The sequence below is a fragment of the Oncorhynchus nerka genome, linkage group LG26 (genome assembly GCF_034236695.1).
Source record: "Oncorhynchus nerka isolate Pitt River linkage group LG26, Oner_Uvic_2.0, whole genome shotgun sequence".
Taxonomy (NCBI): Eukaryota; Metazoa; Chordata; class Actinopteri; order Salmoniformes; family Salmonidae; genus Oncorhynchus; species Oncorhynchus nerka.
Window position 1 is genome coordinate 11485164 of NC_088421.1, and position 26459 is coordinate 11511622.

At 44.7% G+C, this 26459-nt stretch overlaps 1 protein-coding gene across 1 annotated transcript in view; it reads right to left on the reverse strand.

Annotated features, from left to right (window-relative positions):
- Positions 1–22652, reverse strand: part of LOC115110280 (inactive phospholipase C-like protein 2) — a 91141-nt gene extending 68489 nt beyond the window's left edge. The window contains exon 1 of the mRNA XM_029635786.2: positions 21849–22652. Within this exon, the coding sequence (XP_029491646.1) occupies positions 21849–22172 (324 nt within the window). The 5' untranslated portion in view covers positions 22173–22652. The remainder of the gene's footprint in view (positions 1–21848) is intronic.
- Positions 22653–26459: the final 3807 nt, after the last annotated feature.

The following is a 26459-nucleotide window of genomic DNA, read 5'->3' on the forward strand; positions in this document are numbered from 1 at the left end:
AATTAGTCACTGGCTTTGGGATAATAAGGTCATTTTGTCACCCCCTGTTGAACTCTGGGTTTGTTGGACAGATGGAGAGAAAGAGAGAGACAGAGGGGTGGTGAGGCCGACGTTGAATGGGCCACTCTCGAGTGCCGCTATCTGAGCCAATCCCAATCCCAATCACACAATCAACACCCACAAGAGCCATTACATAAACTAACAGGTCACTTCAACCTCAACCTTGCCTTGCTGGTCCACAGCACAGCACACACTCACTCACTCTCACTCAGACACTCAGATGAATTGATTCAAGGTGCTGATCGTAAGTCATTTGGAGACGGAGAGAGAGAGAGGAGTAGGCCATTAATAGGGATGGAAAACATTAGGAGAAATCTGGTACAGCATTGAAGGGTGAAGGAGCAGGAACGTGTGTGACTGCAAAACAACGCACAGGAGGAAGTGAATACTGGCAGGGAAACAGATTTCCCAACGCAAACATAAACACACAAAACAAAACACACACAAACAGAATCCCTCTCTTCCTTTCTCTCTCTCTCCTTACTCTCTGTCACCTCCGCCGAACCTTCTCCTCCTATCCCCCATCACACACTGTCTCTTCTCTCATCGGTGACATCTACTTTTCCTCACAGGAGGCAGTGTTCCTTTAAAGTCTTACTGTCAACCCCAATTTCAGTCTTTGCCCAACCCCTTGAAATGTAAAAAAGAAAAATGTAAGTATTCATTTTGGGGGTGGGTAAATGTAGTTATACCTGATCCCAACACTTTCTCACTAAGGCATACTTACCAGAAGTCCACTGGCAAGCTCTGATAATGTAATTATGGACATCGCCAACAAACACAAATCTGGACTGTTAACTCACAGTGGTAAGAGCACAGAGTTCCTGACATCTATTGCCACTTGCGGTGTAAGTTTGACTCCGCCATGGGGCGCAAGGAAATATAGACTCAAATTTATTGTGGTATTGTTTCGGGAAGAAAGGTGCGAAAGTGCAACTCCTTGAAAATAAAGATTAGGGGCTCAATTCAATCCAACCTGCATGGCAGTATTTACACAGGAGCTCTTTTTCCAATGGTCAACTTAACTCACAGATTGGTCTTGGGTATTGTGGGCACAAGTTAGTAAAAAATACATAGTTTTGACATGTCCACCATCGTCATCAATTGTTACGATGGATGTAGCTACGATGGATCTTGTTACGATGGATCTTGTTATGATGGATCTTGTTATGATGGATCTTGTTACGATGGATCTTGTTACGATGGATCTTGTTACGATGGATCTTGTTACGATGGATCTTGTTATGATGGATCTGGTTACGATGGATCTTGTTATGATGGATCTTGTTATGATGGATCTTGTTATGATGGATCTTGTTATGATGGATGTAGCTACGATGGATCTTGTTATGATGGATCTTGTTATGATGGATCTTGTTACGATGGATCTTGTTACGATGGATCTTGTTATGATGGATCTTGTTACGATGGATCTTGTTACGATGGATCTTGTTACGATGGATCTTGTTATGATGGATGTAGCTACGATGGATCTTGTTATGATGGATCTTGTTATGATGGATGTAGCTATGATGGATCCTGTTATGATGGATGTAGCTACGATGGATCTTGTTATGATGGATGTAGCTACGATGGATCTTGTTATGATGGATGTTATGATGGATGTAGCTACGATGGATCTTGTTATGATGGATCTTGTTATGATGGATCTTGTTACGATGGATCTTGTTACGATGGATCTTGTTATGATGGATCTTGTTACGATGGATCTTGTTATGATGGATCTTGTTACGATGGATCTTGTTATGATGGATGTAGCTACGATGGATCTTGTTATGATGGATCTTGTTATGATGGATGTAGCTATGATGGATCCTGTTATGATGGATGTAGCTATGATGGATCTTGTTATGATGGATGTAGCTACGATGGATCTTGTTATGATGGATGTAGCTACGATGGATCTTGTTATGATGGATCTTGTTATGATGGATGTAGCTACGATGGATCTTGTTATGATGGATCTTGTTATGATGGATGTAGCTACGATGGATCTTGTTATGATGGATCTAGTTATGATGGATCTTGTTATGATGGATGTAGCTATGATGGATCTTGTTATGATGGATGTAGCTATGATGGATCTTGTTATGATGGATGTAGCTATGATGGATCTTGTTATGATGGATGTAGCTATGATGGATCTTGTTATGATGGATGTAGCTATGATGGATCTTGTTATGATGGATGTAGCTACGATGGATCTTGCTATGATGGATCTTGTTATGATGGATGTAGCTATGATGGATCTTGTTATGATGGATGTAGCTACGATGGATCTTGCTATGATGGATCTTGTTATGATGGATGTAGCTACGATGGATCTTGTTATGATGGATCTTGTTATGATGGATGTAGCTACGATGGAAGTAGCTATGATGGATCTTGTTATGATGGATGTAGCTATGATGGATCTTGTTATGATGGATGTAGCTACGATGGAAGTAGCTACGATGGATCTTGTTATGATGGATGTAGCTATGATGGATCTTGTTATGATGGATGTAGCTACGATGGAAGTAGCTACGATGGATCTTGTTATGATGGATGTAGCTATGATGGATCTTGTTATGATGGATGTAGCTACGATGGAAGTAGCTACGATGGATCTTGTTATGATGGATGTAGCTATGATGGATCTTGTTATGATGGATGTAGCTACGATGGAAGTAGCTACGATGGATCTTGTTATGATGGATGTAGCTACGATGGATCTTGTTATGATGGATCTTGTTATGATGGATGTAGCTATGATGGATCTTGTTATGATGGATGTAGCTACGATGGAAGTAGCTACGATGGATCTTGTTATGATGGATGTAGCTACGATGGAAGTAGCTACGATGGATCTTGTTATGATGGATGTAGCTACGATGGATCTTGTTACGATGGATCTTGTTACGATGGATCTACGCCCACGAACGTTAGTTTATTCTCCGCAATTAGTGCTGATCGGAGTACCTCCCTGACGATTTGTAGAACGCAAACACATTCTAACCGTTCTGATTGGTCCCAGAAACCGATGGGTTGGGCCAGAAGCAGAACACACGTGGGTAAAGCGGAGTTTAGGAAATGTGTCATTGGCTTTGATACTCTAATTGGTTAGAGATGATCCCATTGCTGATGACTTTGTTTTCTACAACACCCCTCATTTTGATGTCTCCACAAAGGAATTCAACAATGGCAGAGTCTTAGACTGAAGTATGTAACAAACACGGAGCAGTGGAAGAATTCCGTTTAGTCATCAGGCAAGTTGACAAGGACTTCTACAGGCAATACACAGTGTACTGGGACTTTCCAAATGTTCTTGGCAGGGTGGATATCAAATCCAGTTCAAGTGAGTCAATTCAGGAACTAAGCTCACATTCCAATTTTACTCAATACATTTCTATGAGACAAATGTGTAATTGAAATTGTAATTTAAGTTTACTACCTGAATTGACTAAAGGGCAATTCCACAGTAACGTAATTACGCTGAGACTCAGCAGATCTTCTTACTTTAAAATGTACACCAAACAAAAATCATTTAAAGTTTAACAAACCACGATGCACAAGGACTACTTTTAACAATTTCCACAGAATATGTTACAAAAACACATTTACATGTAGAACTGTGCAGATACAAAGTTTGTAAAAAATAATGAAATAGGGCCTCACGAGTGGCGCAGTGGTCTAAGACATTGCATTGCAGTGCTTGAGTTGTCACTACAGCCAGCCCTGGGATTGAGCCCAGGCTGTGTCACAGCTGACTGAGACTGGGAGACCAATGAGGAAGCGCACAACTAGCCCGGCGTTGTCCAAGTTAGGGGAGGGTTTGGCCGGCCGAGATTTCCTTGTCCCATCGTGCTCTAGCGACTCCTTGTGGCGGGCCAGGGACCTGCAAACTGACATCGGTCGCCAGTTGAACAGTGTTTCCTCTGACACATTGGTGCAGCTGGCTTCCGGGTTAAGTGAGCAGTGTGGCATGGCAGGGTCGTGTTTCGTCTCTCCTGAGTCCGTACGGGAGTTGCAGCAATGGGACAAGACTATAACTATCAATTGGATATCACAAAAAAATGGGTTAAAAAATATATAGTTGTCACGACTTCCGCCGAAGTTGGCTCCCCTGCCTGTTCGGGCGGTGCTCGGCGGTCGTCGTCACCGTCCTACTAGCCACTACCGATCCCTTTTTCGTTTGTCTGTTGGTTTTGTCTTATTAGTTTCACCTGTGTGTATTTTAGTTTAATTAGCGTCCTTATATGTAGTAGTTTGTCCCGCCCTTGTTTTGTGCGGGATTGTTTTTTGTTACTCTGTCGTATGGTGGTTTTCGTGTGTGTATTCTCCGGACTATTTGACCCTGTGTTTGGGCTGGTCAATTGTTGACGTGACCGTTTTGTGCGCCGGAGAATAAATTGACGATCTACTGAACCCTGCTCTCTGCGCCTGATTCCACCCACCACTCCTAGTATCCCGTGACAATAGTAGTGATATTATTGCAATTCTGTTAACAAACTTTGCAAATGCACAGATTTCCAGTAAATGTATTTGATTGTTATTTACTGTATACATTTTTCAAAGTAATTATTGTGTATAGAGTTTTTTGGTTTGTTAAACTTTGAAATCAATGGCTTTGTTTGGCATACATTTTAAAGTGAAAAAATGGGAGTCTCAGTGTAATTCCGTTAACTGTGGAATTCCCTGAACTGGAATGGAAATGATCACAACCCTGGACCCTCAGTTTTCCTGGAAACAGGCTGTGAAAAAGGCTTTCTGGAAACATCAAAAAGAACAGACAGTCCACTTTCTCAATAGAGTACCGAGACCTGGTGAAGTTGGGTCTTTCTATAAACTAGGGGACCAGTGAGGATTTACTACACTGGACAACTTGTTACAGCTGTTGATTAGTCATTGATAATAATTCCCTTAAGAGAGGATCAGAACGATATTCAATAAAATTCCCACGTTGGTTTAAAATATTATTTTCATATATTTTAGAAAGTAATAATAATTTGAATATCAATACATTGGCAAAAGTCCTTGAATTTGAATAGTCAATGTCTGTATGATGTATTGTTGTCTTTACCTTCTTGCCCTTTGTGCTGTTGTCTGTGCCCAGAAATGTTTGTACCATGTTTTGTGCTGCTACCATGTTGTGCTGCTGCCATGTTGTGTTGCTACCATGTTGTTGTCATGTTGTGTTGCTAACATTCTGTGTTGTCATGTGTTGCTGCCTTGCTATGTTGTTGACTTAGGTCTCTATTTAGTGTTGTGTTGCCTCTCTTCTCGTGATGTGTGTTTAGTGCTACATTTGTATTTATTATTTGTAGTTATTTTTAATCCCAGCCCCCGTCCCCACAGGAGGCATTTGGTATTTTGGTTGGGCGTCATTGTTAATAAGAATCTGTTCTTAACTGGCTTGCCTAGTTAAATAAAGGTTAAATACAGGTCTTTTTATAAAAATGAACCCTGCTTAAAGGATGTATAGTCCTATGTTGTTGTATAGCTGGAGTTATGGGCCAATTTGCATGTATTCACTTTCAATCATGTGGAACTGCATGACATTTATTTGTATTTTTTGTATTTATCACAATGTCACACATTGGCTCCATTATTTATAGAAAGACCCAATTGGGACAGAAGCCTAAACACACAGCTACACATTAGACACGGGTTATCATTAACCAACCGCTTTGGGTGATGAGAAGTCATAATGGATTAGCACCTGAAGCACTTCCTCTCTATCCATTTATCAATGTGGTTCCTCTCCCTCCGCCAAGCTCTTTCCACCTCCTTCTGCCCTGTATCTCTCTTCCTTTGTCTCTCTCTACCTCCATCCATGTTCTAACACTCCACAGAGCAGTCTTGTAGCAGGCATTGATCCATGTGTTATCCCCTTACCGCTGGCACAGCAGGGGTTTACTTCCTCAGTCATCTCCGGCCAATCCCTTGTATAATCACCCTCACACACACACCTTGTACTAAGACCATGTCTTAAGGCTCCGATGTGGATCGAGCATCTGTCTGCTGTTCATTCAGCGGGCTGTGCTTTCGGGACCACCCAGTGTAGACGTCCGACTGCCAACATTTTCACGAAATGTAGAATCGGTGCGCACTCTGTTCAGAGGTGCTAAGTACTCTCGGCCAGCTAACGTTATTGGTGTGTCTGAGCCCTTAGCGATAACCATGTCTAACACCCAACACATATAAACACATGGACATGTTTGCAAACACACACACACAGCATGGACAAATGCACACACACACACGCACACTCACGCACACACACACACACACACACACACACACACACACACGCACGCACGCACGCACGCACGCACGCACGCACGCACGCACACACACACACACACACAGACACACACACACACACACACCCTGACCCATTAGACCAACCCCAACCCCAGACCCAATTCCATCAATCCAGCAACCTCTAACACACACAATTGGATTCCTTCTGTCCTTGGCTTCTGATACAGTCCACTGCACCCCCTTCATCCCTCCCTCTCTCCCTGACCTGCAGAACCCTTTTGATTCCATCTAAAAGGGTTCTAAAAGGGTTCATCCGTGTCCCTATCTAACACTCTGCCGTTCTAAACTGGGTCGCCGTATTAAGGTTTGTCCTGATGGTCTGATAGGATTCTGACAGGCTGTACTGCTTGTCCCTTTCTGCACATTTTATCCAAATCAACAGGTAAAGCAACGATGATCAACTTTAGTGTCCATTTAATCATTCACCTGCCAGTCTGTTTTTATCAATGCACAAAAAAAGACATGAATTAATAGACATTAGTTCATTGATTAAACTAAGACAAGATCAGCTTCTCCTCTGCATGTCCCCGTAGCACTTTCTGGTGGTACAGAGAGATACGTTTGTGTGAGTACTGCAGTACAGCTCTCTCCTGCTACTCTCTGCTGCTCTCCTCTCAGTGCTGGGTCTCTAGTTACTGCTCAGTCTCAGTATCAAATTACAAACTCGGCAAACACTGCTTTTACTCTCTCCATCTCCCTCTCTCTCCCCCTCCCCCTCTCCATCTCGCCATCTCCCTCTCTCTCCCCCTCCCCTCCCCCTCTCCATCTCCCTCTCTTACATCTCCCTCCCCCTCTACATCTCCCCCTCTCCATCTCCCTCCCCCTCTCCATCTCTCTCTCTCTCTCTCTCTCTCTCCCCCTCTCCATCTACCTCTCTCTCCCCTCCCCTCTCCATCTCCCTCTCTCTCCCCTCTCCATCTACCTCTCTCTCCCCCTCCCCCCTCTCAATCTTCCTCTCTCTCCCCCTCCCCATCTCCATCTCTCTCCCCCTCTCCATCTACCTCTCTCCCCCTCTCCACCTACCTCTCTCTCCCCCTCCCCCTCTCCCCAGCTCCCTCTCTCTCCCCCTCTCCCTCTCTCTCCCCTGCCCCTCTCCATCTCTCCCCCTCTCCATCTACCTCTCTCCCCTCTCCATCTCCCTCCCCTCTCCATCTCCCTCCCCTCTCCATCTCTCTCCCCCTCTCGCTCCATCTCCCTCTCCTCTCCATCTCCCTCTCTCTCCCCCTTTCCATCTCCTTCTCTCTCCCCCTCTCCATCTCCCTCCCCCTATCTCTACCCCTCTCCATCTCCCTCTCCGAGACATTGACTGACACATGCACTGACCATCGCAAACCTCTCATACACAGAATCCAGTCTATCTCTTTGTCTCTCTCTCTCTCTCTCTCTCTCTAGACACTGACACAAACACAAATACACACACACAGTGACAGACTTTAATGCTCAAACACAAGCAGACACGTCACACACAGAGAGAGTGGTGTAAAGTACATAAGTAAAAATACTTTAAAGTACTACTTAAGTCGTTTTTTGGAGTATCTGTACTTTACTATTTACATTTTTGACATTTTTGACAACGTTTACTAAAGAAAATAATGTACTTTTTACTCCATACATTTTCCCTGTCACCCAAAAGGACGCGTTACATTCTGAATGCTTAGCAGGACAGGAAAAGGGTCCAATTCACACACTTCTCAAGAGAACATCCCTGGTCATCTACTGCCTCTGATCTGGAGGACTCACTAAACAGAGAACATCCCTGGTCATCTACTGCCTCTGATCTGGAGGACTCACTAAACAGAGAACATCCCTGGTCATCTACTGCCTCTGATCTGGAGGACTCACTAAACAGAGAACATCCCTGGTCATCTACTGCCTCTGATCTGGAGGACTCACTAAACAGAGAACATCCCTGGTCATCTACTGCCTCTGATCTGGAGGACTCACTAAACAGAGAACATCCCTGGTCATATACTGCCTCTGATCTGGAGGACTCACTAAACAGAGAACATCCCTGGTCATCTACTGCCTCTGATCTGGAGGACTCACTAAACAGAGAACATCCCTGGTCATCTACTGCCTCTGATCTGGAGGACTCACTAAACAGAGAACATCCCTGGTCATCTACTGCCTCTGATCTGGAGGACTCACTAAACAGAGAACATCCCTGGTCATCTACTGCCTCTGATCTGGAGGACTCACTAAACAGAGAACATCCCTGGTCATCTACTGCCTCTGATCTGGAGGACTCACTAAACAGAGAACATCCCTGGTCATCTACTGCCTCTGATCTGGAGGACTCACTAAACAGAGAACATCCCTGGTCATCTACTGCCTCTGATCTGGAGGACTCACTAAAACACATGCCTTGTTTGTAAATGATGTCTGAATGTTGGAGTCTTAAAACCGCCTTGTTTGCTTAATGTTCAGAATGGGAAATTATTTATACTTTTACTTTTTATACTTATGTATATTTTTGCAATTACATTTACTTTTGATACTTAAGTATATTTAAAACCAAATACTTTTAGATTTTTACTCAAGTAGTATTTTACTGGGTGACTTTCACTTTTACTTGAGTCATTTTCTAATAAGGTATCTTTACTTTTACTCAAGTATGACAATTGGGTACTTTTCCCACCCAGTGTACACAGATCGCCTTTTCTATGTTGCTCATTCTCTCTCACACATACGCACAGACGAACACATGCATGTACGTGCAAACGCACATACATGTACAGTCCAAGTCCAAAGGGAAGTGCTCAATTGGAATGAGACATATAATTAATCCATCACAAAGAAACAAACTGTTCATTTTCTGTTTCTAAATCGACTGTCACAGAGGACAAGGAATTTTCCCTTGTTGAGAGAAATTGCTGTCTGCTCGCTTGGCAAATTCCATTTCAGATGACACACAGCCAGAAAGACAGACTCACTCAAAACAAGCACACACACACACACACACGCACACACACACTTAACGAAAGATAACAAATGTCCTAAAGAAACACATGACTGAGCACACAAGCACACACACCTCCTATACTTAAAGCCCCAGTTCTTCCTCCTCATCCTTTGCCATCTGTGCCAAGGCAAGCCGTGGCACCATCTGTGAGTGGCTGGCACGATCTGGCCTGCCAATCATCAACCACACAGGTCAATACACAAGTACTGGAATAGACTGACTGACTGTGTGAGCCCTCTGCATGATGGGCCCCTCTCTATGAGGGCCCCTGTGATCTATAGACTACAGCAGGATGATACACTAACCCCATCACACTTCACAGCCACAAAGATACACAGGGACGTGGTTGACAACATTGGACTTGGTTGAGGACATTCGGCTTGATTTAAAACATTCGGCTGGTTGATGATGCTGGTTGGTTGGCTAAGAACAAATGAAAGATATGTGCTCATTATCGTAGGGCAGACAATCCCACCACAGCCTATAAATAGGCTGCTGACTGGTGTAGGTCTGTGGACTGGGGTTTTAGCACTGTGTGGGGATAGAGGAAATGAACAGAACGAGGCCACATGTGGCGGGAGAGGCAACACAGAAACATCTCTTTAAACACAGCAGCAGAGGAGGCACAGGGAGACAAGCAGCACAGCACCAGCAGAGCCACGGGTCCCTGATCCTATAGGACAGTTTACACCTCCACTCCCATGCTCTGTTCCAAGCGACGAACACACACTTGCAGAATCCCTGTGTTTAACCAGGGGCAAAGTGTCCGCGCTGCAACGTGTTATGTGCAAAACACATTGTGACAGTGTGTAATGATGTCAAAGTCTCACTCTCAGCTCTCACTTATGCAAACACACACTCTGTAGCACACACACACACACACACACACACACACATTTATTACGCTTGACTAGAGCAGTGTCCTCTCTGACAGTGTCAGGGCACGAGAGCACTATAATTGAACTAGGCAGGCTGGGCTGTGGGCCCATCAGAATTCCCCTGTCGCTGGAAAACTGGGTAGAGGGCTGGGTAGAGGTAGAGGTACAGACCTCTCTACCCTCTAACACTCAGCTCCCTCCCTCACTGCTTATCATCCTCTGACTCCTGGCTCGCCACACGGAAACTCAACCACAGGGTCAAGAGGGACCAAGGTCAGCGACCTCACTTCCTCCTTCCTGTTATGGTCAGTTAAGGCGTTCTATTATTACGTTTTTTTCTCAGCTCATTGTAATTGTGAAGGATTTACCTCTCAATTATGATTGGCTTTCAGTATGTCTCAGACTACTACAGTATATTTGTAGTGTAGCAGAGTTCAATAATATATCTGGCCCATTTTCCTTTGTTTTGGTGGCTAGCGCTAATAACGCTTGACTAGCCAATGTGTGCTGTACCGTGACTAACCACAATCTAAAAGCTGATGCTGAGCTCACTTCCTGTTGCGGAGTGACAGGGTGAAACTGAATACTCCCATTCTCTCCCCTCTCTCTTCTCCCCCTTCCCCTATCTTTCTCCCCCTTCCCTCTATCCTTTCCCCTATCCTTCTCCCCCTTCCCCCTATCCTTTCCCTATCCTTCTCCCCCTTCCCCTATCCTTTCCCTATCCTTCTCCCCTTCCCCTATCCTTCCCCCTAAGCTTCTCCCCCTTCCCTCTATCCTTTCCCTATCCTTCCCCCTATCCTTCTCCCCCTTCCCCCTAAGCTTCTCCCCTTCCCTCTATCCTTTCCCCTATCCTTCTCCCCCTTCCCCCTATCCTTCCCCCTAAGATTCTCCCCCTTCCCTCTATCCTTTCCCCTATCCTTCTCCCCCTTCCCCTATCCTTCCCCCTAAGCTTCTCCCCCTTCCCTCTATCCTTTCCCCTATCCTTCCCCCTATCTTTCTCCCCCTTCCCCCTATCCTTTCCCTATCCTTCTCCCCCTTCCCTCTATCCTTCCCCCTAAGCTTCTCCCCCTTCCCTCTATCCTTTCCCCTATCCTTCTCCCCCTTCCCCCTATCCTTCCCCCTAAGCTTCTCCCCTTCCCTCTATCCTTTCCCCTATCCTTCCCCCTATCCTTTCCCCTATCCTTCTCCCCCTTCCCCCTATCCTTCCCCCTAAGCTTCTCCCCTTCCCTCTATCCTTTCCCCTATCCTTCCCCCTAAGCTTCTCCCCCTTCCCTCTATCCTTTCCCCTATCCTTCCCCCTATCCTTCTCCCCCTTCCCCCTATCCTTTCCCTATCCTTCTCCCCCGTCCGTCTATCGTTCCCCATAAGCTTCTCCCCCTTCCCTCTATCCTTTCCCCTATCCTTCCCCCTATCCTTTCCCCCTTCCCCCTATCCTGCCTGAAGGAAGTGCAGAGCTGGTTTGTTCAGTGTACTAGTAACAACAAAACCCCTGGGCAGGAGTAGAGAGGAAGTAACGAGGGAGATACGAATGCAGTGCTGTGAACGTGTAGACATTGTCCACTGCTGGCCAAATCAAACAGATCAGGTAATACAGGAGGAACCACTGTGGTTTTTACCTGTTATTCTCTCATTTCTACCACTTAAATTAAGGGGGAAAGAATAAAAATCCTGGAACAGAAAGTGATTATTTTCCGTTCCCTAAATCTTGTTAGTGGGATTAGACTGAAGATGGAGTTTCAGGGTTTCAAGCCTCCTCCATTGGTATTTTACTGTGGGGATTGGATACTTAAGGTGCCAGTCTTGGGTGGTGTGAGAGAAAAAGAAAGGGAGGGGGGGGGGCCCCGTTGATGGGCTCTCGAGTGATTTTGGATCTCTAGACAACATTCCATCAAACACACTGACATTATGCAACAGAGGGCAATGGAGGACAGTGTGTGAAGGGGAGGGCGAAACATCAAAGGTTAGTTAGCCCCTGTTCGATCAGAAGTAATGCTAGAGATGAACACTTTGGGAGAAGAAGCTAAAACTGTTAAGAGGTCACAAAACCTTCCGGAAGACAACCTTCTGAAAATACCCTCTAAAATGATTTCTGACCCAATTCGGATTCTCATCTTTATCATACATATTAGAGGACGGCCGATTAATTAGGGCCGATTTCGAGTTTTCATAACAATCAGAAATAGGTATTTTTGGACACCTTTATTTAATCTTTATTTAACTAGGCAAGTCAGTTAAGAACACATTCTTATTTTCAATGACGGCCTAGGAACGGTGGGTTAACTGCCTTGTTCAGGGGCAGAACGACAGATTTTTACCTTGTCAGCTCTGGGATTCAATCTTGCAACCTTACGGTTAACTAGTCCAACGCTCTAAACACCTGCCTCTCTTTGCACTCCACAAGGAGACTGCCTGTTACGCGGATGCAGTAAGCCAAGGTAAGTTGCTAGCTAGCATTAAACTTATCTTATAAAAAACAATCAATCAATCATAATCACTAGTTAACTACGCATGGTTGATGATATTACTAGTTTATCTAGCGGGTCCTGCGTTGCATATAATCGATGCGGTGCGTATTCGCGAAAAAGGACTGTCGTTGCTCCAATGTGTACCTAACCATAAACATCAATGCCTTTCTTCAAATCAATACACAGAAGTATACATTTTTAAACCTGCATATTTAGCTAAAAGAAATCCAGGTTAGCAGGCAATATTAACCAGGTGAAATTGTGTCACTTCTCTTGCGTTCATTGCACGCATATATGCAACAGTTTGGGCCGCCTAATTTTCCAGAATTTTACGTAATTATGACATAACATTGAAAGTTGTGCAATGTAACAGGAATATTTACACTTATGGATGCCACAAGTTAGATCAAATTCAGAACAGTATTTCACTGAAAGAATAAACGTCTTGATTCCGAGATGATAATTTCCGGATTCGACCATATTAATGACCAAAAGCTCGTATTTCTGTGTTTTATTATGTTATAATTAAGTATATGATTTGATAGAGCAGTCTGACTGAGCGGTGGTAGGCAGCAGCAGGCTCGTAAGCATTCATTCAAACAGCACTTTCCTGCGTTTGCCAGCAGGGTAGCCTAGTGGTTAGAGCGTTGGACTAGTAACCGAAAGGTTGCAAGTTCGAATCCCCGAGCTGACAAGGTACAAATCTGTCGTTCTGCCCCTGAACAGGCAGTTAACCCACTGTTCCTAGGCCATCATTGAAAATAAGAATTTGTTCTTAACTGACTTGCCTAGTAAAATAAAAAAAAATGCTTCAAGCATTGTGCTGTTTATGACTTCAAGCCCATCAACTCCCGAGATTAGGCTGGTGTAACTGATGTGAAATGGCTAGCTAGTTAGCGGGGTGCGCGCTAATAGCATTTCAAACGTCACTCGCTCTGAGACTTGGAGTAGGTATTCCCCTTGCTCTGCATGGGTAACGCTGCTTTGAGAGTGGCTGTTGTCGATGTGTTCCTGGAGTGAGGAGAGGGACGGAAGCTATACTGTTACACTGGCAATACTAAAGTGCCTATAAGAACATCCAATAGTCAAAGGTATATGAAATAGAAATGGTATAGAGAGAAATAGTCCTATAATTCCTATAATAACTACAACCTAAAACTTCTTACCTGGGAATATTGAAGACCCATGTTAAAAGGAACCACCAGCTTTCATATGTTCTCATGTTCTGAGCAAGGAACTTCAACTTTAGCTTTCTTACATGGCACATATTGCACTTTAACTTTCTTCTCCAACACTTTGTTTTTGCATTATTTAAACCAAATAGAACATGTTTCATTATTTACTTGAGGCTAAATTGATTTTATTGATGTATTATATTAAGTTAAAATAAGTGTTCATTCAGTATTGTTGTAATTGGCATTATTCCAAATACAAAATTTTTTAATCGGCCGATTAATCGGTATCTGCTTTTTTGGGGGGGGGTCCTCCAATAATCGGTATCGGTATTGAAAAATCATAATCGGTCAACCTCTAATAGATATTTCATGTTTTAAAATGACAATGAAAAGACATTTGGTTTCTTTTCATTGTTGTACTTCAGCATTTCGACCACCATATCCTTTCTATGACATATTTTTTATTCTCTCTATTTTCCATGTCTTTCCTTCAGTCAAAACTCAGATCAAAAAGAAGAGCTAGACATCCAATCAAAGGAAGTCACTTCAGTCAGAGAGGGGAAGTGAGATCTGAAAGGCCACCAAACGACATGTCAGATGACAAGAGACTATCGGAGTGGCTGTTGCTGCAGCGATACCGCCACATTCATTCATCACCCCAGCGCCATAGTGGCCCAAAGGACCCTGGGAAATATTGAGAGGATAATGTCAGTATACTATTCATCGTTACTTCTCCATTTCAAATGGCCCGAGTGCAGCAATTAACCCTCAGATCGGTAAGATCACCCTTTGAAGGACTCTAAAACCCCATACCGCTTCACTTCTCACATCAAACAGCCACGTTTTTATTCAAATTGAGAACCTCATTTCAGAGACGTTAACAGACATTTTGATCAGACTTTTTCCAGAATCCAATGTTATCCTCGCTGCTCTTCTGACGTCAGAGGACCCTACCACTGCCTCTGTCTGTCAGCATCATCACTGTTGCTTTGTAAGGCACATTCAAATGAGGCATCTACCCACACACCCCAGTGTCCAAACAAATCAGTTCAAAAAGCTCTTCTTTATCTGGGCCCCAATTTCACACACAGCTGATTGAGGTTCCTGTTCACTTAGCACAAGTCATTATCCCCAAGCAAAACAGATAAAGGAAAGATATGTAATAAAAATTCAGGAGAGCCCCCCCATGAAACAAGAGCATGGTTCTAATACTCACTCTTCTCTCAGTACTGTTACAAGAGTTCTGCTCTGAAGCCCTGGCCAGGTGCCACAGTAAATAGTAGGACCAAACAGGGATCTTTAGCATGACGCTTCACTGCCCATATGGGACAGACAAAGAGACCAAATGCTTCTGTGTGTTTGAGCGGCTAAGATTAGTTTATTTGTGAGGCACTCAAATATTCGAGAAACCCTCACATTGGATATTATGAGGCATCTGTCTTCAAAGGATTTGGCAAGAAAAGAGGTGCTTGAGAAAATGCCAGTCAGAGAAATCTGTTCACTGTTCAAACTGTGCTTTCAACTGGGATAGGAGGATGGGCATTTGCTAGTATTTGTGCTCATGATCCACAAAATGGACCCAAGCATTATGGACTTTGAACAAAGAGTACACGCTATTTACTTTTCATTTATCGTAACATTTTACCTCCAAAAATCAAACTTGATGTCCAAGAGCTTGGGGTCTCCTGCTGTTAGTGTTGATTGTTTGAACTTGGGATGAGAGGAGGATTGGGATTAGGTGCATTAGGTGCCTGGGATGAGAGGAGGATTGGGATTAGGTGCATTAGGTGCCTGGGATGAGAGGAGGATTGGGATTAGGTGCATTAGGTGCCTGGGATGAGAGGATGATTGGGATTAGGTGCATTAGGTGCCTGGGATGAGAGGAGGATTGGGATTAGGTGCATTAGGTGCCTGGGATGAGAGGAGGATTGGGATTAGGTGCATTAGGTGCCTGGGATGAGAGGAGGATTGGGATTAGGTGCATTAGGTGCCTGGGATGAGAGGAGGATTGGGATTAGGTGCATTAGGTGCCTGGGATGAGAGGAGGATTGGGATTAGGTGCATTAGGTGCCTGGGATGAGAGGAGGATTGGGATTAGGTGCATTAGGTGCCTGGGATGAGAGGAGGATTGGGATTAGGTGCATTAGGTGCCTGGGATGAGAGGAGGATTGGGATTAGGTGCATTAGGTGCCTGGGATGAGAGGAGGATTGGGATTAGGTGCATTAGGTGCCTGGGATGAGAGGAGGATTGGGATTAGGTGCATTAGGTGCCTGGGATGAGAGGAGGATTGGGATTAGGTGCATTAGGTGCCTGGGATGAGAGGAGGATTGGGATTAGGTGCATTAGGTGCCTGGGATGAGAGGAGGATTGGGATTAGGTGTGCCTGTGCACATGCATGACTTATGCAATATGTGCCACCTTCCCATGTCAATGCTTCATTTTGGATCCAAATAAAGTATTTGAAATGTGTGCGTTTCACAGATGGCTGCTTTGAGATCAACAGCCAAGAGAGTCGCAGAAGACTGAGCATGCATATCCATCTGCCATGATCCAAATCCATCGTCATCTACCCCCCTACTCCTCTTCCTCATCCTTTGCCTCCTCTTCAACTCATAGTCCTCTGTCCAGAGTGAGCCTACGACAACTTAATCTCCATGATGTCTCTGGGTGGTCTATCATAGTGATGGGGATGAGGAGACATTAACTGTGTTCTTTAATATTCAGAATCATTAAGAGCATCTTGACTGGCTGCAACACCGCTTGGTATGGCATCTGCTTGGCATCCAACCGCAAGGCGCTACATAGGGTAATGCGTACGGCCCAGTACATCACTGGGACTGAGCTCCCTGCCATCCAGGACCTCTATAACCAGGCGGTGTCAGAGGAAGGCTCTAGAAATAGAACTCCAGCCACCCAAGTCATAGACTGCTCTCTCTGCTACCGCACGCCAAGCGGTACCATGGGATCCATCAGCATGTAATCAGTGTTATTTAAGAAGGATCTGACTGAGTTTGGTGCTTCTCCGATCCTGGTGTGTCTGAAGAAAATCCCAGGATTCAACGTTGGGGGATAGAATCCCGTGTTTGCCCAGGGCAGCATTGGCGGGAAAGGGATCAATCAGGGGCTCGTGGGAATTTCTGGCACTGCCGAACTATCAGATAAAGACTATGAGACATCTGGGTAAACTTCTAAGGGCTTTATGTATTTAATGACTGGAGGGGGGTGAGGTTTCATCCAAAGCCAAGGAGTGGATATTGGGTAAAGCTCTAGAACGGAATTTCCCCCACCACACCACCAGAACAGGGGGAATGGTTTGACAGACGCACCTCAGAGTCTATGCTCGATTGAGAATGAGATTCCTTTCTACATGTATAACCGAGAATCATCTCTTTCCTTGAATGCGACTGGAGCTGGATTTAGATATGACCTAGATTTAAAGGAGTAAGTAAGACTGCTGCCCTCAAATCAGAGTTCTTCAAATACCGCCGATCCAAAACATTCCTTAAAACATCATTGTAGACCGTCGCCATCTATTTAAAAAATATCCCCTCTCTATCTCTATAACAGACACATATCTCTGTCTATCAAAGAGACAGATAGAGAGAGAGAGAGAGGGAGAGATAGAGAGAGAGGGAGAGAGAGAGAGAGAGAGAGAGAGAGAGTCACATAGAGAACTAATCTCACTCTCACACTCTCTGAGTGCTTGACTAATGTATTATAGAGCCATGTGACCAGGATTGGTACAGGACAGCAATCTGAATTACTGTTAGCCAGACTTTTAGCCAACCAGAAGTAGGACACACTGGGTTAATAAAGTGGAAAGGGGTTTAATAAATGACAGGAACGAGCTGATGTCCTGCCCCTCAGTGACATGACTGGGGACTGGGGTGAGGAGTTGGTGAAGAGAGGGAGGGGATGGGTGTGGTGGCATGCAGTTGGGCTATATGGTAGGTCCCAACAGCTAGCTCCGTGACCACAAAGCCCCGTGGTTAAGGTTCTGTGTATTACTCTGTACAACATCTGTTATTATTTTATCCGTCATGTTTTTTCTCTGCTTTGTCATGCTGACAATGTTCATTCTTTCCAGTAACCGCTCTGAATAAGACTGACCTTTTATTTGCTCCAGGGGTCAAAAACCTCTCAGAGCGTGCAATAGAGGGAGGGAGGGAAATAAAGAAACTAATTTTGGTCACAACAGTGCTGGGGGAAGATCCTTCCTATCCCTCTCTTGGTCTGTGCTGGCAGGCAGACGGGCGTCTTCCCAACAGTCAGCTAAAGTGAGGCAGGCAGGGCAGGAGCCTGCAGCTGTCCACAGCCCTGCTTAAAAAAGAAAACAGACTGGAACAGCCCCCGTCAACCTGTCCCCGTCCTCTCCAACCACTTTAGAAGCCCTCCCTTCCCTCCACCCATGGGACAGTCACTCACCACTCCAAGGGGGTGACAGCCTTGCACGATTTGTCTGGTTCAACAATATACACACGGATGGGTTCTCCACTGCTCCCTCACGCCATACATTGACACGTCAAGTCCAAACAGGAGGTTTAAAAATAACAGGTTTGTTTTCAATCTTCCGGGATAACTCTGTAATGAGCACAATGCTGTAATTGCTCATTTGCCTCTCTACCCCACTCCCCCCTTTAGTCCGCTCAGACCCCTCAGCTCATGTTTCAGGCTGATGAAATGTGTGTGTGTGGGGAACTGAAGCTCCAGCAGCACTACACATGAACTACACTAGCACCACAACACACTACACATGAACTACACTAGCACCACAACACACTACACATGAACTACACTAGCACCACAACACACTACACATGAACTACACTAGCACCACAACACACTACACATGAACTACACTAGCACCACAACACACTACACATGAACTACACTAGCACCACAACACACTACACATTAACTACACTAGCACCACAACACACTACACATGAACTACACTACCACCACAACACACTACACATGAACTACACTAGCACCACAACACAGTACACATGAACTACACTAGCACCACAACACACTACACATGAACTACACTAGTACCACAACACACTACACATGAACTACACTAGCACCACAACACACTACACATTAACTACACTAGCACCACAACACACTACACATGAACTACACTAGCACCACAAAACACGACACATGAATTACACTAGCACCACAACACACTACACATGAACTACACTAGCACCACAACACACTACACATGAACTACACTAGCACCACAACACACTACACATGAACTACACTAGCACCACAACACACTACACATTAACTACACTAGCACCACAACACACTACACATTAACTACACTAGCACCACAACACACTACACATGAACTACACTAGCACCACAACACACTACACATGAACTAAACTAGCACCACAACACACTACACATTAACTACACTAGCACCACAACACACTACACATTAACTACACTAGCACCACAACACACTACAGGATAGAGCTAGGACAATAAACCAAAAATGATTGACCATACCGATCTTTTATCCTGATATCGTTCATTATGATACGTAGCCTGTACTAGAGAAACGTGAAGTTTGACATGAAGTAAGTGTGTTAATGTGGGTGATTGTTCATGGGACAGTTGATGGCTACAACCATCAGACTCGTAGTAAGTTAATAGTTTAAAGGAAACGTTTAAAAAAAACTTGTTGCACATTAATGTTATAAACTATCCTTCTATTTATCATTAATGCATCATTTCAGGCAATTTATCACAATATGGATTTTTGTCCATATCACCCAGCTCTACTACAGGAGAGCTGACCCAGATTCCCATCATGCCACTCTCTATCTGTGTGTTCCCCATGTTGTGACTGACGACAAAGTTCATTGTGTTGCGACGTTCCTCTCTGATTCTATGAATAAACATGCCCTCTTGGCTGCATTCGCAGCAGAGTCTATCTAAAAGAACCGCTGACCCTAACTGTTCTGTGATAGCGGTTCCAGAACACTAACCCTTCAGATAGACTATTTTCTACGCCCAGGGATACGAGTAGGCCTTTAGGAGACATACAGGAATAAAAGTGGACGTCAGTGTGCTGTAGGACCAACACATCCATATTGGAATGAGAACAGGAAACGACAATGATGCTCTGATGCGCTGCTAAAAGAGGACACGGTTATCTAATTGGGTTATCACAGGCAAGCCTGACAGAGTCACACACTTAGAACCTATGGTGAGTTGTCTGTCAACTGGCATTTCACGCCTGGCATTCAAAGTGTTGACCCTAAATCCAGTGGTGAACTTTCCTCAACGCGAATCACATAAGCCACACGGACAATTAACTCTTATCTGACTGGGGCGAGGCAGTCTCTACATTATAGATGCATTGCTCTAGCGAAGGAATGAGTCTCCTTGAATGGTTCTATTTGTCCAGCATCTTTGATGGTGCATCCTGGGTCCTTCCGATAGCAACAGTTGGAGAGAGATCAAAGTTGCCACACAGCTGAGCTGACTTACAGAAGAAGACCTCTAAACATGTTTATTACAATGTGCATCACAAGAAATACTGCAACAACGCCTCATAAGTACAACAATACAACGCCATATGAACAGGACAGTACATTCGGAGAATAAGCTTTAGAGGATTTAAGACCTAGAGCATGTTGACAACATGATCCGCTCTGCATTCTTGCCATATTTCTGTTATGAAGTTTGAACTCATGAACGTCAGTAGATGGCTCCAATTCATTTGGGGGGAAGTTCAGAGTGGAGGGATTTAGGCCTCAGCCTCATATTATACTATTCCATGGAATGTCCTGGAAGAAGAGCCTTGCGTTTCATCAATGGGGCAAAACACCCTGGGGTGAAGAGAAGCAACAGTCAGGGACTTGTTCGTCTTCTCAAGGATTCCCCTACACCTCAGAGAAGCACACCAAACCAGAGAGCAGGCAGTGTTGAGATTTGTTCACCCACACATCCACGGGGAATTCAATAACAGGGGAAATAGATAGCTTTATGGATTTATACCAGTTGCTAAGCAAAACTGTCTTGTAATGACAGAATGCCACTCTCTCTCCAAAAACTCCCACCTCCACAGAGCTTCTCCACAAGCCCCACCCCCAGTCTGTCTGTCTCTGTCATGCTACACCATCTGACTGAAGGCACCCTGGAGTAGGAGACATGAGACTTGGGGGAAATAGTGACTAAAGGCAGATATGTTCTCCGTAATATGTAGGCCTATCATTTATGTTTGAAATCCCCTGGAGGAGCCCAGACTTTGTGTCTAGGCCTCATCTTGACGTTCAACAAACAATGATTGAGTACGATGTAAACAGCATTGCCAGTTTTGCTTTTACATAGTACTATATTTACAAGTCTATTGGAAAAGTAGCGTAGTTCGACGACAGAGGCATGTTGTACTATCCAGGGAGGGAACGTCATAACTGTTACAGATTGTCATCTGCTATGAGCGCAGCTAAAGCATGCATCTAATTTCACCTTTGGTGACCTAACCTTGCAGCGATGGCAGCAGCTTCCCACACCATCAGCGCAGAAGGCCATCGCGCAAACTTCAGAGCGTTGTATCAGTTAGTCCTACCTTTTTTGTAACATTGTAACTAACTGTCTCGGGGACTTGCAGCCTAACCGCGAGTGACAGACCACATCACAATATTTCCCTCAGCAAAATGTTTACCCGGCACTAGACCATCAGTTTGTTACACAGTAACAACTCAGCATCCTTTATTATCATTAGTATTATTATTATTATTATTATTACAGCTTTGTCACTAACAAACAGTTCATCTAACCCTGGGTCCATCACAATAGAATGAATCACAATGAGGGCTAGCCACTGGCTACCTGAAGGCTTCATGTGGTTTTGCCTGGGCTGTGAGATGATTCCCCTCATTAACGCAACCTTTAAGAGCTTCCTATGATTAACGTGACATGATAAAGTAGGCTTTATGAAAACAAACCAACCTTCATAATGCCGCAAGGTGTGTTAACGCCTCCATGACTCCTTTCGGCTGAATTGTCACGGCTGCTGCAGCCAGTCCAAGGACTCCCGTGGTCCATGTACCTTCCGTTGGTGTAAACTCCCTCTGCCCCATAGACCGGGTGCCCGTGGGCAAAGGCAGCCGCCGAAATGTCCAGGTATGCCCGGGTGCCAGTCGGAGGCAGCACGGTGGCGTCATTGTTGTTCAACCCCGCTATTTGTGTCGCGTCCTGTGCCGGAGAGACTGCAATGGTAGGATTTAGCAAATGTTCCGACACAGCCTCGAAAGCGTGTACCCCTGCCATCATCCACGGACGTTAGAGCAACACATTCAAAATAGTGCATTGACCCATTGTTTCAAAACACGAGTCCACGGCTGTGTAGACCACATAAGATCATCAGTCCACAGACGAAGCGCAGTCCACTGAATCTAGGATAGACTGATTGAACCGTCCGCGTCTGGCTGAACAAACTCTTGTCGCTCGAAAATGAACAGATGGTGCTCCGTATGTGATCTGGTGTAATTAGCTAACTGCATGGATTCATAAGGAGTCCCCTCAGAAACAGTTCCGGCTAATAAAAAGGCGTTAATTTGCGTTTACACGCGCTTTCGTTTTCCCCCAAGCTTCTTGTTTGCGCCGAGGACCGTCCTACCGTTCTATTCGCCTGGTCCCTACTCTCCTATCCGCTCGTATAGATGGTAAATCAGAAGCTTCCCCACGTGCATCCGCGGGATGCAGCTATATACAATGCGCTGTTATGTGAGTTGCTCGCTTGTCCCCTCCCTACAAGATCCATGTCCTTGTGCGCTCATTCACACACACACACACACACACACACACACACACACACACACACACACACACACACACACACACACACACACACACACACACGTACACGTACACGTACACTTACATTATTCATGTTCCTCACACTGAAATGATTCATGTTCATTCATACCACAACTTGTAGCCTAAGCAATTTCCAGGCTAAAACACATTAACTTATTAATAGCAGAGGAGGCTGGTGGGAGGATCCATAGGAGGACAGGCTCATTGTAATGGCTGGAATGTTTGATTTGTTTGTATACCATTCCCTTTATTCCATTCCAGGCATTACAACGAGCACATCCTCCCATAGCTCCTCCCACCAGCCTCCTCTGAGTATCAGGGGAATGTGAGTGTATTTGCATGAAATATGTCTTATCATTAGGCTATTGCCTAAGGCTTTTATTTGTTATATTTGTTATCACAGCCAAAACTTTGATCAGGGAGACTGGTTATTCCAGAGTGGTGCAGCAGTCTAGGGCACTGCATCTCAGTGCTAGAGGCACCAATACAGACATCCTGGTTCAAATCATGATTGGGAGTCCCATAGGGCGGCGTACAATTGGCCCAGCGTCGTCCGTGTTTGGCCGGGGTAGGCCGTCATTGTAAATAAGAATTTGTTCGTAACTGACTTGCCTAGTTAAATAATTAATTCAGAAAGTCCCCTAAATTGCATTAAGTACAAATTGCCCTTTCTGGTGGCAAGGGCAAAAATCTCGATTGATGCTGATGATCCTCATATTATATATCCCTATGGGCGTTATCAACTTAATCTCAGAACCCAGAACCAAATATTACATGCAGTCTCTTAACGAGACTACAATTATTTTCAGGCCAGGCTTCAGTCCCAATCAGAGAGGGAGTGGCATATCATCAACACTAATCCACAGAGAATGTCACATGGCTTTCACTCACATAAACACCACACCAGGCACCTCCACATTATTGATTGGTGAGAATGAAAAGTACAGGACTCAGAACAGACCTATCCTTGCTGTATATATTCATACTGTAGAACAAGTGGTACACAACCAATCCCTGTGCCACAGTTCAGAATTCAAGTGCTGCAGATAGAAACCCACAATATCTGTAATGATTCTGTCATCAATTCTGACCACAAATGAGCTAAATCACTTTCACTATTGTCATTTAACAAATCTGAGAAACAAGGGGGACAATTATCTCTGTGCAAATCGCTGATGAATTCCACAAAACATCTTTATCGATCTACTTCAACCCCATCACACGACTTCACAGAAACTCATCATTCTGTTAAAGTGTTTCACCCCTAATGATGCAGAACAAACCCACTAACAGGGTTTCATCCCAAATGGTACCCTATTCCCTATATAGTGCACTACTTTTGACCACAACTGATATAGGGCTCTGGTCAAAAGTAGTGCATTATGTAGGGAATAGGTTGCCATTTGGGACAAAACCGGGATCTTCGCCATCAGGGGAGGGAGGCAATTAAACAAGCTAAGGGTCAGTATAGAGACAAAGTAGAGTTGCAATTCAACGGCTCAGACACGAGAGGTATGTGGCAGGGTCTACAGTCAAATCACGGACGACAAAAAGAAAACCAACCCTGTCGCGGACCCCAATGTCCTGCTCCCAGACAAACTAAACAACTTCTTTTGTCACGCCCTGACCATAGAGAGCCCTTGGGTCAGAGCTTGACTAGGGGGTGTTCTAGTCTAATATTTCTATGTTGGTGTGAGTATGGTTCCCAATTGGAGGCAGCTGATTATCGTTGCCTCTAATTGGGGATCATACTTAATGTGGTCCTTTTCCCACCTGCGTTTGTGGGATATTGTTTTGTTTTCAGTTAGTGCCTTAGTGCGCTCTGTACTGGACTTTGTTGATTCTTTGTTGTTTTTGTTAAGTTTCACTTTGTAATAAAGTATGTGGAACGCTATTCACGCTGCGCCTTGGTCTACTCCTCTCAACGAACGTGACATCTTTGCTTGCTTTGAGGACAATACAGTGCCACCGACACGGCCCACTACCAAAACCTGTGGGCTCTCCTTCACTGCAGCCAACGTGAGTAAAACATTTAAACGTGTTAACACTCGCAAGGCTGCCAGCTCAGACGGCATCCCCAGCCGCGTCATCAGAGCATGCGCAGACCAGCTGGATGGTGTGTTTACGGACATATTCAATCAATCCCGATCCCAGTCTGCTGATCCCACATGCTTCAAGAGGGCCACCATGGTTCCTGTTCCCAAGAAAGCTAAGGTAACTGAGCTAAACGACTATCGCCCCGTAGCACTCACTTCCGTCATCATGAAGTGCTTTGAGAGACTAGTCAAGTATCCTATCACCTCCACCCTACCTGACACCCTAGACCCACTCCAATTTGCTTACCGCCCCAATAGGTCCACAGACGGCGCAATCTCAACCACACTGCACACTGCCCTAACCCACCTGGACAAGAGGAATACCTATATAAGAATGCTGTTCATCGACAACTGCTCAGCATTTAACACCATAGTACCCTCCAAACTCATCATTAAGCTCGAGACCCTGGGTCTTGACCCCGCCCTGTGCAACTGGGTCCTGGACTCTCTGACGGGACACCCCCAGGTGGTGACGGTAGGAAACAACATCTACACCCCGCTTATCCTCAGCACTGGGGCCACACAAGCACTGGGGCCTTATCATCAAGGACAACAACCACCCGAGCCACTGCCTGTTCACCCCACTATCATCCAGAAGGCGAGGTCAGTTCAGGTGCATCAAAGCTGGGACCGAGAGACTGAAAAATAGCTTCTATCTCAAGGCCATCAGACTGTTAAACAGCCATCAATAACATTGAGTGGCTGCTGCCAACATTCTGACTCAAATCTCTAGCCACTTCAATAATTAAAAATTGGATGTAATAAATGTATCACTAGTCACATTAAACAATGCCACTTTATATAATGTTTACATACCCTACATTACTCATCTCATATGTATATACTGTACTCTATATCATCTACTGCATCTTGCCTATGCCGTTCGGCCATCGCTCAACCATATATTTATATGTGCATATTCTTATTCATTCCTTTACACTTGTGTCTAAAAGGTAGTTGTTGTGAATTTGTTAGATTACTTGTTAGATATTACTGCACGGTTGGAACTAGAAGCACAAACATTTCGCTGCACTCGCATAAACATCTGCTAACCATGTGTATGTGACTAATTAAATTTGATTTGATTTGAGGAATGATGAACAATAAACACTCAGATAATACAGTTCAGTTATAATCCACTGAAAGGACAAATCACACCCCAGCCAATTGGAAGGAGAGAAATCGTGTGCTGCTGCGGTAGAGATGCTCAGAGTGTTTGGTCATTATTGTCGAACCAAGTCATTATAATCAAACCCAGAAGTGGCTTGTTTTTTTGTCAGAACAGACCAATCTGAATCCTGCAGTATGGATGAGCGGTTAGATCCGCTGCTCTGTGGTTTTCCACGACATTGATGTGTCTTTGAATTGAAGGAGTGTGAACTAGGATAGAGTGTGCATGTTTGTGTGTGTGTGTGTATATGTTTTCTTCCTTTCTGTAAACTTAAATGAGGGCAGTAGCATACATCCTGCAGCTGCCTCATCCGTCTTACACCAGTCAGTCTGCCAGTCAGCCAGCCAGCCAGTCAGCCAGCCAGCCAGCGGGTCAGTCTATGTACTCATTGACCAGAAACTACTTCTCAATGTGAATTATTTATACACAGCTGATTCTTCTAGAACACAGTAGTTCAGATGCTGGGCTAGAGAG